The following is a 14,026-nucleotide window of genomic DNA, read 5'->3' as shown; positions in this document are numbered from 1 at the left end:
AGTCTGATGGGGCCAGGGAGGTTTTGTCTGAGGGAGAAATTACTGATTCAGGGAACATTTCTCAACAAGCTGAACCTGATGTGATTACGTTTAAATTTAAGTTGGAACATCTCCGCATTCTGCTTAAGGAGGTATTATCCACTCTGGATGATTGTGACAAGTTGGTCATCCCAGAGAAACTATGTAAAATGGACAAGTTCCTAGAGGTCCCGGGGCTCCCAGAAGCTTTTCCTATACCCAAGCGGGTGGCGGACATTGTTAATAAAGAATGGGAAAGGCCCGGTATTCCTTTCGTCCCTCCCCCCATATTTAAAAAATTGTTTCCTATGGTCGACCCCAGAAAGGACTTATGGCAGACAGTCCCCAAGGTCGAGGGAGCGGTTTCCACTTTAAACAAACGCACCACTATACCCATAGAGGATAGTTGTGCTTTCAAAGATCCTATGGATAAAAAATTAGAAGGTTTACTTAAAAAGATGTTTGTTCAGCAGGGTTACCTTCTACAACCAATTTCATGCGTTGTCCCTGTAGCTACAGCCGCATGTTTCTGGTTCGATGAGCTGATAAAGGCGGTCGATAGTGATTCTCCTCCTTATGAGGAGATTATGGACAGAATCAATGCTCTCAAATTGGCTAATTCTTTCACCCTAGACGCCACTTTGCAATTGGCTAGGTTAGCGGCTAAGAATTCTGGGTTTGCTATTGTGGCGCGCAGAGCGCTTTGGTTGAAATCTTGGTCAGCTGATGCGTCTTCCAAGAACAAGCTACTTAACATTCCTTTCAAGGGGAAAACGCTGTTTGGCCCTGACTTGAAAGAGATTATCTCTGATATCACTGGGGGTAAGGGCCACGCCCTTCCTCAGGATCGGCCTTTCAAGGCAAAAAATAAACCTAATTTTCGTCCCTTTCGTAGAAATGGACCAGCCCAAAGTGCTACGTCCTCTAAGCAAGAGGGTAATACTTCTCAAGCCAAGCCAGCTTGGAGACCAATGCAAGGCTGGAACAAGGGAAAGCAGGCCAAGAAACCTGCCACTGCTACCAAGACAGCATGAAATGTTGGCCCCCGATCCGGGACCGGATCTGGTGGGGGGCAGACTCTCTCTCTTCGCTCAGGCTTGGGCAAGAGATGTTCTGGATCCTTGGGCGCTAGAAATAGTCTCCCAAGGTTATCTTCTGGAATTCAAGGGGCTTCCCCCAAGGGGGAGGTTCCACAGGTCTCAGTTGTCTTCAGACCACATAAAAAGACAGGCATTCTTACATTGTGTAGAAGACCTGTTAAAAATGGGAGTGATTCATCCTGTTCCATTAAGAGAACAAGGGATGGGGTTCTACTCCAATCTGTTCATAGTTCCCAAAAAAGAGGGAACGTTCAGACCAATCTTAGATCTCAAGATCTTAAACAAGTTTCTCAAGGTTCCATCGTTCAAGATGGAAACCATTCGAACTATTCTTCCTTCCATCCAGGAAGGTCAATTCATGACCACAGTGGATTTAAAGGATGCGTATCTACATATTCCTATCCACAAGGAACATCATCGGTTCCTAAGGTTCGCATTCCTGGACAAGCATTACCAGTTCGTGGCGCTTCCTTTCGGATTAGCCACTGCTCCAAGGATTTTCACAAAGGTACTAGGGTCCCTTCTAGCTGTGCTAAGACCAAGGGGCATTGCTGTAGTACCTTACTTGGACGACATTCTGATTCAAGCGTCGTCCCTTCCTCAAGCAAAGGCTCACACAGACATTGTCCTGGCCTTTCTCAGATCTCACGGATGGAAAGTGAACGTGGAAAAGAGTTCTCTATCTCCGTCAACAAGGGTTCCCTTCTTGGGAACAATAATAGACTCCTTAGAAATGAGGATTTTTCTGACAGAGGCCAGAAAAACAAAACTTCTAGACTCTTGTCGGATACTTCATTCCGTTCCTCTTCCTTCCATAGCGCAGTGCATGGAAGTGATCGGTTTGATGGTAGCGGCAATGGACATAGTTCCTTTTGCGCGCATTCATCTAAGACCATTACAACTGTGCATGCTCAGTCAGTGGAATGGGGACTATACAGACTTGTCTCCGAAGATACAAGTAAATCAGAGGACCAGAGACTCACTCCGTTGGTGGCTGTCCCAGGACAACCTGTCACAAGGGATGACATTCCGCAGACCGGAGTGGGTCATCGTCACGACCGACGCCAGTCTGATGGGCTGGGGCGCGGTCTGGGGATCCCTGAAAGCTCAGGGTCTTTGGTCTCGGGAAGAATCTCTTCTACCGATAAATATTCTGGAACTGAGAGCGATATTCAATGCTCTCAAGGCTTGGCCTCAGCTAGCGAGGGCCAAGTTCATACGGTTTCAATCAGACAACATGACAACTGTTGCGTACATCAACCATCAGGGGGGAACAAGGAGTTCCCTAGCGATGGAAGAAGTGACCAAAATCATTCTATGGGCGGAGTCTCACTCCTGCCACCTGTCTGCTATCCACATCCCAGGAGTGGAAAATTGGGAAGCGGATTTTCTGAGTCGTCAGACATTGCATCCGGGGGAGTGGGAACTCCATCCGGAAATCTTTGCCCAAGTTACTCAGCTGTGGGGCATTCCAGACATGGATCTGATGGCCTCTCGTCAGAACTCCAAAGTTCCTTGCTACGGGTCCAGATCCAGGGATCCCAAGGCGGCTCTAGTGGATGCACTAGTAGCACCTTGGACCTTCAAACTAGCTTATGTGTTCCCGCCGTTTCCTCTCATCCCCAGGCTGGTAGCCAGGATCACTCAGGAGAGGGCGTCGGTGATCTTGATAGCTCCTGCGTGGCCACGCAGGACTTGGTATGCAGATCTGGTGAATATGTCATCGGCTCCACCTTGGAAGCTACCTTTGAGACGAGACCTTCTTGTTCAGGGTCCGTTCGAACATCCGAATCTGGTTTCACTCCAGCTGACTGCTTGGAGATTGAACGCTTGATCTTATCGAAGCGAGGGTTCTCAGATTCTGTTATCGATACTCTTGTTCAGGCCAGAAAGCCTGTAACTAGAAAGATTTACCACAAAATTTGGAAAAAATATATCTGTTGGTGTGAATCTAAAGGATTCCCTTGGGACAAGGTTAAGATTCCTAAGATTCTATCCTTCCTTCAAGAAGGATTGGAAAAAGGACTATCTGCTAGTTCCCTGAAGGGACAGATTTCTGCCTTGTCTGTGTTACTTCACAAAAAGCTGGCAGCTGTGCCAGATGTTCAAGCCTTTGTTCAGGCTCTGGTTAGAATTAAGCCTGTTTACAAACCTTTGACTCCTCCTTGGAGTCTCAACTTAGTTCTTTCAGTTCTTCAGGGGGTTCCGTTTGAACCCTTACATTCCGTTGATATTAAGTTATTATCTTGGAAAGTTTTGTTTTTAGTTGCAATTTCTTCTGCTAGAAGAGTTTCAGAATTATCTGCTCTGCAGTGTTCTCCTCCTTATCTGGTGTTCCATGCAGATAAGGTGGTTTTACGTACTAAACCTGGTTTTCTTCCAAAAGTTGTTTCTAACAAAAACATTAACCAGGAGATTATCGTACCTTCTCTGTGTCCGAAACCAGTTTCAAAGAAGGAACGTTTGTTGCACAATTTGGATGTTGTTCGCGCTCTAAAATTCTATTTAGATGCTACAAAGGATTTTAGACAAACATCTTCCTTGTTTGTTGTTTATTCCGGTAAAAGGAGAGGTCAAAAAGCAACTTCTACCTCTCTCTCTTTTTGGATTAAAAGCATCATCAGATTGGCTTACGAGACTGCCGGACGGCAGCCTCCCGAAAGAATCACGGCTCATTCCACTAGGGCTGTGGCTTCCACATGGGCCTTCAAGAACGAGGCTTCTGTTGATCAGATATGTAGGGCAGCGACTTGGTCTTCACTGCACACTTTTACCAAATTTTACAAGTTTGATACTTTTGCTTCTTCTGAGGCTATTTTTGGGAGAAAGGTTTTGCAAGCCGTGGTGCCTTCCATTTAGGTGACCTGATTTGCTCCCTCCCTTCATCCGTGTCCTAAAGCTTTGGTATTGGTTCCCACAAGTAAGGATGACGCCGTGGACCGGACACACCTATGTTGGAGAAAACAGAATTTATGTTTACCTGATAAATTACTTTCTCCAACGGTGTGTCCGGTCCACGGCCCGCCCTGGTTTTTTTAATCAGGTCTGATAATTTATTTTCTTTAACTACAGTCACCACGGTACCATATGGTTTCTCCTATGCAAATATTCCTCCTTAACGTCGGTCGAATGACTGGGGTAGGCGGAGCCTAGGAGGGATCATGTGACCAGCTTTGCTGGGCTCTTTGCCATTTCCTGTTGGGGAAGAGAATATCCCACAAGTAAGGATGACGCCGTGGACCGGACACACCGTTGGAGAAAGTAATTTATCAGGTAAACATAAATTCTGTTTTCATTTTACTTTTATCATCAAATTTGTTTTGCTCTCTTGGTATTCTCAGTTGAAAGTTAAACCTAGGTAGGCTCATATACTAATTTCTAAGTCCTTGAAGGCCACCTCTTATATCAGTGAATTTTGACAGTTTTCACAGATAGACAGCGCTAGTTCATGTGTGCCATATATGTAACATTGTGCTCACTCCTGTGGAGTTAATTAGGAGTCAGCACTGATTGGCTAAAATGCAAGTCCGTCAAAAGAGCTAAAATAACGGGGCAGTCTGTAGAGGCTTTGATACAAGGTAATCACAGAGGTAAAAAGTATATTAATATAACTGTGTTGGTTATGCAAAACTGGGGAATGGTAATAAAGAGATTATCTATCTTTTTAAACATTAAAAATTCTGGAGTAGACTGTCCCTTTAAAGCAAGTTCAATATCAAGTTAACAGTGATTATACCCTTTCCTGCCAGACTGAAATCTGTTTCTTTTCTTTGTTTAGTATATGGTTACACTGGATACCTATGACCATTCCAGTGATCTGGTGGATGAGAATGAGCCAACACCGGAGGCACGTAAGTACACTGCAGACGAGAACTAAGTGTGACAATCCGGTATCTAATGTGCGCACATCATTTACATGTGTAGTTGGGGATTATTTTATAGAATCTTCAGGTATCATCTCAAATGCAGAGCTAACATTTTTAAACTAATTTCAATTTTGGATTTGAGATTGGAAATTGTTCACATTTTTACATCTGTTATATTTACAAGTGCATAAAACATTTTTAGTGTGAATCATAGCTAAATCCCAGTAAACTAACAGTTTATTCAGCATCAGCAGCACAAATTTTACACTGACTTTGTTAGAGCTATAAAATCACATGTGTATAATACTCTTATTCAATGCATTGCTGACAATGGTTGTGGAGTAACCAGCTCCATTTCAAACAAATCGCAAGAACAGGAAACGGACATGAAAACTCTAACTACAAAGTCTGTAGTCTGTGCTGCAGGATAATTATGTAGCATATTAGACTTAAATTGATTAGATTATTATAAAAAAAAGGTTCTATTTTATATGTTTTCTGGCCATTCGAATCCCTTGGTAGTTATAGGTGGCTGCATAAATTAATAGTAATGCATTATTTCCCCAACAATGGTTAAAAAATGACAAGCCGTTGTCTATTAATAAATCTGCTTTTTATATTCATGTGACAGTTTTCTCTTTTCTGTGCAGACAATGGCCCATACTTGGCGATTATTGAGCAACCCAAGCAGGTGAGTTAAAGAACCATGAACACAAAACTATTCACACACTCTGCGTCATCCTAACTGCACTGGGAGTGGTTTTGGCACTAAAAAAAATATTTTTAGTTTATAAATCTTGGGTCAGGTTTGAAAAATGTTACAAAACTATTTACTCTTTTGACTCACATTTTAGCCCATCCCATAACCTCTCCATTAAAGGGACACTGAACCCAAATTTTTTCTTTCATGATTCAGATAGAGCATGCAAATTTAAGCAACTTTCTAATTTACTCCTATTATCATTTTTTCTTCATTCTCTTGCTTTCTTTATTTGAAAAAGAAGGCATCTAAGCTATTTTTTTGGTTCAGACCATGGAAAGCACTTGTTTATTGGTGGGTGAATTTATCCACCAATCAGCAAGAACAACACAGTGTGTTCACCAAAAATGGGTCGGCATCTAAACTTACATTCTTGCATTTCAAATAAAGATACCAAGAGAATGAAGAGAATTTGATAATAGGAGTAAATTAGAAAGTTGCTTAAAATTACATGCTCTATCTGAATCATGAAAGAAAAAATTTGGGTTCAGTGTCCCTTTAAGCGCAAAAATGGAACAATAAAGATAAAAACGGATCCAAAAGCAACATACCAGAAATGTCGCAATTTATTGACAGCTGGCTTATTTGCATATTCTGCTCCTTATAGGGCTGGGGACCAAGACATTTACGTGTTAAAATAGAATACACAGGGAAATATATTACATCTATGACTTTAGTTTCAGGGCGTAACTACAGTGTCTAAAGCAGGGGTGTCCAAACTTTGCTCTCCAGAGGTTTTGGAACTACATTTCCCATGATGCTCAGCTAGATAAAATGCTGGCTGAGCATCATCGGAAATGTAGTTCCAAAACCTCTGGAGAGCAAAGTTTGGACACCCCTGGTCTAAAGCTTTAGGGTGCTGTTCTGGCCTTGCCTTCAGTGTTGGTTTTACTACAGGGGGGTTGGGCTTCACGTTCATCACGCCCCCCCCCCAATGCACTGCAGGGGTCACAGTATAAGGAAAGTGTGTGGATTTGCCTTTACAGTTAGGCTGCAGGTTTTCAAGATGGCTGTTCAGCGCTGCCATATTTGTCCAGGACAGCTGCATAAGTGCGCATCACAGAGAAGCAGTTATATGGTTTAGCGTCTGCTGATTTCAAACAGCCAGAGAGGGCGCTGTTGATATGGGAGCCCCTGATATTGTTAACCTGTTAGCCTCCATGGTTGAAATGTAGAGAAGAGTGCACGTGTCTTGTGCACTCTATGGCAGCAATGTTTGCAAAAATGTTTCTGACAATTTTATACATATAGTGCTGAAAACATGTGTACGCTCCTTAGCCTACCTCAGTATGCTCTTATGGAAAGGAGATGAGTTTACACAAATGAGAAAGAGATACATTTAATAACAGAAGTACATTGGATTTTTTTATTTGCAATCTGTATTTGATCCCTGAAAGTTTGATTTTGACGTTTAAGTCCCTTTAAACAGCTAGTTGTTTGGTTTGTGCAGCATCAAGTGACATATTCATGATTCCGATAGAACACACAGTTTCAACAACTTTCCAATTTACTTCTATTATCAAATTGTCTTCGTTTTCTTGTAATCCTTTGTTGAAAAGCAGGTACGTAAGCTCAGGAGTGTGCACGTGTCTGCAGCATTAAATAACAATGTTAAACATTCTCAAGAGCACTAGATGACAGCACTATTTCCTGTCATGTAGTGCTCAGACACGTGCACGCTGCCTATCTAGGTATCTAAGGGGGTTCATTTCCCTTTAACAGATGGGTCTGCAGTTCTGTTTTTACTCATTCAGAGCAGTGTTTAGGATCTGGCCTGGAAAGATCTCTTTATGTGAAGGGCACAAGTAGCTGAGGTGACATTAAACTTAAAGGAATATAAAACCCAAAATGTTCATTTCATGATTCAGATAGCGCATGTGATTTTAAACAATATTCTAATTGACTTCTGTTATCAATTTTCTTCATTCTCTTGATATCTTTTGTTGAAAAGCAGGAACGTAAGCTTAGGAGCCGGCCCATTTCTGGAGCACTATATGGCAGCAGTTTTGCAAGAATGTTATCCATTTGAAAGAGCACTAGAGGGCAGCACTATTTCCTGTCATGTAGTGCACCTCACGCCTACCTAAGTATCTCTTCAACACAGAATATCATGGGAAAGAATAACATTTTATAAAAAGTAAAATGGAAACTTTTTAAAAATGTTTTGATATGTCTGAATCACAAAATTAAATTTTTGGATTTTTTATCCCTTTAAATGACAGCTAAATACAGTTGAGTTGAATAACTGGCAATTACACAATAAAAACTTCACTGCATTGAATCATGTCCGTCCGGCATCGCTAAATGTTGACAGCATATACTGTCGGCATTTTACATTGCACAAGCATTTCTGGTGAAGAGGGCAGTGTGTGCTCAGTATCTATATCTGCATGAGAAGAGGGTAGTGTGTGCTCAGTATCTATATCTGCATATGAAGAGGGCAGTGTGTGCTCAGTATCTATATATGCATATGAAGAGGGCAGTGTGTGTTCAGTATCTATATATGCATGATAAGAGGGTAGTGTGTGCTCAGTATCTATATCTGCATAAGAAGAGGGCAGTGTGTGCTCAGTATCTATATCTGCATGAGAAGAGGGTAGTGTGTGCTCAGTATCTATATCTGCATATGAAGAGGATAGTGTGTTCTCAGTATCTATATCTGCATATGAAGAGGGTAGTGTGTGCTCAGTATCTATATCTGCATGAGAAGAGGGTAGTGTGTGCTCAGTATCTATATCTGCATATGAAGAGGGTAGTGTGTGCTCAGTATCTATATCTGCATAAGAAGAGGGCAGTGTGTGCTCAGTATCTATATCTGCATATGAAGAGGGCAGTGTGTGCTCAGTATCTATATATGCATGTAAAGAGGGTAGTGTGTGCTCAGTATCTGTATCTGCATATGAAGAGGATAGTGTGTGCTCAGTATCTATATCTGCATATGAAGAGGGCAGTGTGTGCTCAGTATCTATATCTGCAAGGGAAGAGGGTAGTGTGTGCTCAGTATCTATATCTGCATGGGAAGAGGGTAGTGTGTGCTCAGTATCTATATCTGCATGTGAAGAGGGTAGTGTGTGCTCAGTATCTATATGTGCAGGGGAAGAGGGTAGTGTGTGCTCAGTATCTATATCTGCATGTGAAGAGGGTAGTGTGTGCTCAGTATTTATATCTGCATGAGAAGAGGGTAGTGTGTGCTCAGTATCTGTATCTGCATATGAAGAGGGTAGTGTGTGCTAAGTATCTATATCTGCATGAGAAGAGGCTATTGTGTGCTCGGTATCTATATCTACATGTGAAGAGGGTAGTGTGTGCTCAGTATCTATATCTGCATGAGAAGAGGGTAGTGTGTGCTCGGTATCTATATCTACATGAGAAGAGGGTAGTGTGTGCTCAGTATCTATATATGCAGGGGAAGAGGGTAGTGTGTGCTCAGTATCTATATCTGCATATGAAGAGGGTAGTGTGTTCTCAGTATCTATATCAGCATGAGAAGAGGGTAGTGTGTGCTCAGTATCTATATCTGCATATGAAGAGGATAGTGTGTTCTCAGTATCTATATCTGCATATGAAGAGGATAGTGTGTTCTCAGTATCTATATCTGCATATGAAGAGGGTAGTGTGTGCTCATTATCTATATCTGCATGTGTAGAGGGTAGTGTGTGCTCAGTATCTGTATATATATCTGCACGGGAAGAGGGTAGTGTGTGCTCAGTATCTATATCTGCATGGGAAGAGGGCAGTGTGTGTTCAGTATCTATATCTGCATGTCAAGAGGGTAGTGTGTGCTCAGTATCAATATCTGCATAAGAAGAACGTAGTGTGTGCTCAGTATCTTTATCTGCATGAGAAGAAGGTAGTGTGTGCTCAGTATCTATATCTGCATGAGAAGAGGGTAGTGTGTGCTCAGTATCTATATCTGCATGAGAAGTGGGTAGTGTGTGCTCAGTATCTATATCTGCATAAGAAGAGGGTAGTGTGTGCTCAGTATCTATATCTGCATGTGAAGAGGGCAGTGTGTGTTCAGTATCTATATCTGCAGGGGAAGAGGGTAGTGTGTGCTCAGTATCTGTATCTGCATATGAAGAGGGTAGTGTGTGCTAAGTATCTATATCTGCATGAGAAGAGGGTATTGTGTGCTCGGTATCTATATCTACATGTGAAGAGGGTAGTGTGTGCTCAGTATCTATATCTGCATGAGAAGAAGGTAGTGTGTGCTCGGTATCTATATCTACATGAGAAGATGGTAGTGTGTGCTCAGTATCTATATATGCAGGGGAAGAGGGTAGTGTGTGCTCAGTATCTATATCAGCATGAGAAGAGGGTAGTGTGTGCTCAGTATCTATATCTGCATATGAAGAGGATAGTGTGTTCTCAGTATCTATATCTGCATATGAAGAGGGTAGTGTGTGCTCAGTATCTATATCTGCATATGAAGAGGGTAGTGTGTGCTCAGTATCTATATCAGCATGAGAAGAGGGTAGTGTGTGCTCAGTATCTATATCTGCATATGAAGAGGATAGTGTGTTCTCAGTATCTATATCTGCATATGAAGAGGGTAGTGTGTGCTCAGTATCTATATCTGCATATGAAGAGGGTAGTGTGTTCTCAGTATCTATATCTGCATATGAAGAGGGTAGTGTGTGCTCAGTATCTATTTCAGCATGAGAAGAGGGTAGTGTGTGCTCAGTATCTATATCAGCATGAGAAGAGGGTAGTGTGTGCTCAGTATCAAGATCTGCATAAGAAGAGGGTAGTGTGTGCTCAGTATCTATATCTGCATGAGAAGAGGGTAGTGTGTGCTCAGTATCTATATCTGCATAAGAAGAGGGTAGTGTGTGCTCAGTATCTATATCTGCATGGGAAGAGGGCAGTGTGTGTTCAGTATCTATATCTGCGTGTCAAGAGGGTAGTGTGTGCTCAGTATCTATATCGGCAAACGAAGAGGGCAGTGTGTGCTCAGTATCTATATCTGCATGAGAAGAGGGCAGTGTGTGTTCAGTATCTATATCTGCATGTCAAGAGGGTAGTGTGTGCTCAGTATCTATATCTGCATGTCAAGAGGGTAGTGTGTGCTCAGTATCTATATCTGCATATGAAGAGGGTAGTGTGTGCTCAGTATATATCTGCATATGAAGAGGGTAGTGTGTGCTCAGTATCTATATCTGCATATGAAGAGGGTAGTGTGTGCTCAGTATCTATATCTGCATATGAAGAGGGTAGTGTGTTCTCAGTATCTATATCTGCATATGAAGAGGGTAGTGTGTGCTCAGTATCTATTTCAGTATGAGAAGAGGGTAGTGTGTGCTCAGTATCTATATCAGCATGAGAAGAGGTTAGTGTGTGCTCAGTATCTTTATCAGCATGAGAAGAGGGTAGTGCATGCTCAATATCTATATCAGCATGAGAAGAGGGTAGTGTGTGCTCAGTATCTATATCTGCATGTGAAGAGGGTAGTGTGTGCTCAGTATCTATATCTGCATGAGAAGAGGGTAGTGTGTGCTCAGTATCTATATCTGCATATGAAGAGGATAGTGTGTTCTCAGTATCTATATCTGCATATGAAGAGGGTAGTGTGTGCTCAGTATCTATATCAGCATGAGAAGAGGGTAGTGTGTGCTCAGTATCTATATCAGCATGAGAAGAGGGTAGTGTGTGCTCAGTATCTATATCAGCATGAGAAGAGGGTAGTGTGTGCTCAGTATCTATATCAGCATGAGAAGAGGGTAGTGTGTGCTCAGTATCTATTTCAGCATGAGAAGAGGGTAGTGTGTGCTCAGTATCTATATCAGCATGAGAAGAGGGTAGTGTGTGCTCAGTATCAAGATCTGCATAAGATGAGGGTAGTGTGTGCTCAGTATCTATATCTGCATGAGAAGAGGGTAGTGTGTGCTCAGTATCTATATCTGCATAAGAAGAGGGTAGTGTGTGCTCAGTATCTATATCTGCATGGGAAGAGGGCAGTGTGTGTTCAGTATCTATATCTGCGTGTCAAGAGGGTAGTGTGTGCTCAGTATCTATATCGGCAAACGAAGAGGGCAGTGTGTGCTCAGTATCTATATCTGTAAAATACTGTTAGTAGCCGTTGCCTTCCTGAATAAATCTGTGCTTAACGTACCGTTGTCATTTTGGGTAATTTCCAAGTCCAAGCTTCATGGCTTGTCTGATGTTTAGATAGCTCCTATTAAAGTGAAGGTAAACTTTGGTGAATGAAAGCCCATTTTTTAAAAATAATATTAAAAACAGGGGAACTTTCATTCATCAAAGTTTACAAAGCAGCCGTTCGGCAAACGAAGAGGGCAGTGTGTGCTCAGTATCTATATCTGCATGAGAAGAGGGCAGTGTGTGTTCAGTATCTATATCTGCATGTCAAGAGGGTAGTGTGTGCTCAGTATCTATATCTGCATGTCAAGAGGGTAGTGTGTGCTCAGTATCTATATCTGCATGTGAAGAGGGTAGTGTGTGCTCAGTATCTATATCTGCATGAGAAGAGGGTAGTGTGTGCTCAGTATCTATATCTGCATATGAAGAGGATAGTGTGTTCTCAGTATCTATATCTGCATATGAAGAGGGTAGTGTGTGCTCAGATACTGAGCACACACTACCCTCTTCTCATGCAGTATCTATATCTGAATGTGAAGAGGGTAGTGTGTGCTCAGTATCTATATCTGCATGTGAAGAGGGTAGTGTGTGCTCAGTATCTGTATCTGCATATGAAGAGGGTAGTGTGTGCTCAGTATCTATATCTGCATGTGAAGTGGGTAGTGTGTGCTCAGTATCTATATCTGCATGTGAAGAGGGTAGTGTGTACTCAGTATCTATATATGCATGAGAAGAGGGTAGTGTGTGCTCAGTATCTATATCTACATGAGAAGAGGGTAGTGTGTGCTCAGTATCTATATCTGCATGTGAAGAGGGAAGTGTGTGCTCAGTATCTGTATCTGCATATAAAGAGGGTAGTGTGTGCTCAGTATCTATATCTACAGGGGAAGAGGGTAGTGTGTGCTCAGTATCTATATATGCAGGGGAAGAGGGCAGTGTGTGCTCAGTATCTATATATGCAGGGAAAGAGGGCAGTGTGTGCTCAGTATCTATATATGCATGTAAAGAGAGTAGTGTGTGCTCAGTATCTATATCTGCATAAGAAGAGGGTAGTGTGTGCTCAGCATCTATATCTGCATGAGAAGAGGGTAGTGTGTGCTCAGTATCTATATCTGCATGTGAAGAGGGTAGTGTGTGCTCAGTATCTATATCTGCAGGGGAAGAGGGTAGTGTGTGCTCTGTATCTATATATGCATGATAAGAGGGTAGTGTGTGCTCAGTATCTGTATCTGCATATGAAGAGGGTAGTGTGTGCTCAGTATCTATATCTGCATGTGAAGTGGGTAGTGTGTGCTCAGTATCTATATCTGCATGAGAAGAAGGTAGTGTGTGCTCAGTATCTATATCTGCATGTGAAGAGGGTAGTGTGTGCTCAGTATCTATATCTGCATGAGAAGAGGGTAGTGTGTGCTCAGTATCTATATCTGCAGGGGAAGAGGGTAGTGTGTGTTCTGTATCTATATATGCATGATAAGAGGGTAGTGTGTGCTCAGTATCTATATCTACAGGGGAAGAGGGTAGTGTGTGCTCAGTATCTATATATGCAGGGGAAGAGGGCAGTGTGTGCTCAGTATCTATATATGCAGGGAAAGAGGGCAGTGTGTGCTCAGTATCTATATCTGCATGTGAAGAGGGTAGTGTGTGCTCAGTATCTATATCTGCATGTGAAGAGGGTAGTGTGTGCTCAGTATCTATATCTGCAGGGGAAGAGGGTAGTGTGTGCTCTGTATCTATATATGCATGATAAGAGGGTAGTGTGTGCTCAGTATCTATATCTACAGGGGAAGAGGGTAGTGTGTGCTCAGGATCTATATATGCAGGGGAAGAGGGTAGTGTGTGCTCAGTATCTATATATGCAGGGAAAGAGGGCAGTGTGTGCTCAGTATCTATATATGCATGTAAAGAGAGTAGTGTGTGCTCAGTATCTATATCTGCATGTGAAGTGGGTAGTGTGTGCTCAGTATCTATATCTGCATGAGAAGAGGGTAGTGTGTGCTCAGTATCTATATCTGCATGTGAAGAGGGTAGTGTGTGCTCAGTATCTATATCTGCAGGGGAAGAGGGTAGTGTGTGCTCTGTATCTATATATGCATGATAAGAGGGTAGTGTGTGCTCAGTATCTGTATCTGCATATGAAGAGGGTAGTGTGTGCTCAGTATCTATATCTGCATGAGAAGAGGGTAGTG

At 42.3% G+C, this 14,026-nt stretch overlaps 1 protein-coding gene across 2 annotated transcripts in view; it reads left to right on the top strand.

The window, feature by feature from the left end:
* NFKB2 (nuclear factor kappa B subunit 2) overlaps positions 1-14,026 on the top strand; it is a 178,584-nt gene that overhangs the window by 63,501 nt on the left and 101,057 nt on the right. For both annotated transcript variants that reach the window (XM_053691952.1, XM_053691953.1), the window contains exons 2-3: positions 4,897-4,969; positions 5,635-5,675. In XM_053691952.1, coding sequence (XP_053547927.1) covers positions 4,897-4,969; positions 5,635-5,675 — 114 coding nt within the window. The remainder of the gene's footprint in view (positions 1-4,896; positions 4,970-5,634; positions 5,676-14,026) is intronic.

This window comes from Bombina bombina, chromosome 9 (genome assembly GCF_027579735.1).
Source record: "Bombina bombina isolate aBomBom1 chromosome 9, aBomBom1.pri, whole genome shotgun sequence".
NCBI classification, from domain to species: domain Eukaryota; kingdom Metazoa; phylum Chordata; class Amphibia; order Anura; family Bombinatoridae; genus Bombina; species Bombina bombina.
Note: the sequence above shows the minus strand (reverse complement) of the source record. Positions and strands in the feature narration are given on the sequence as shown.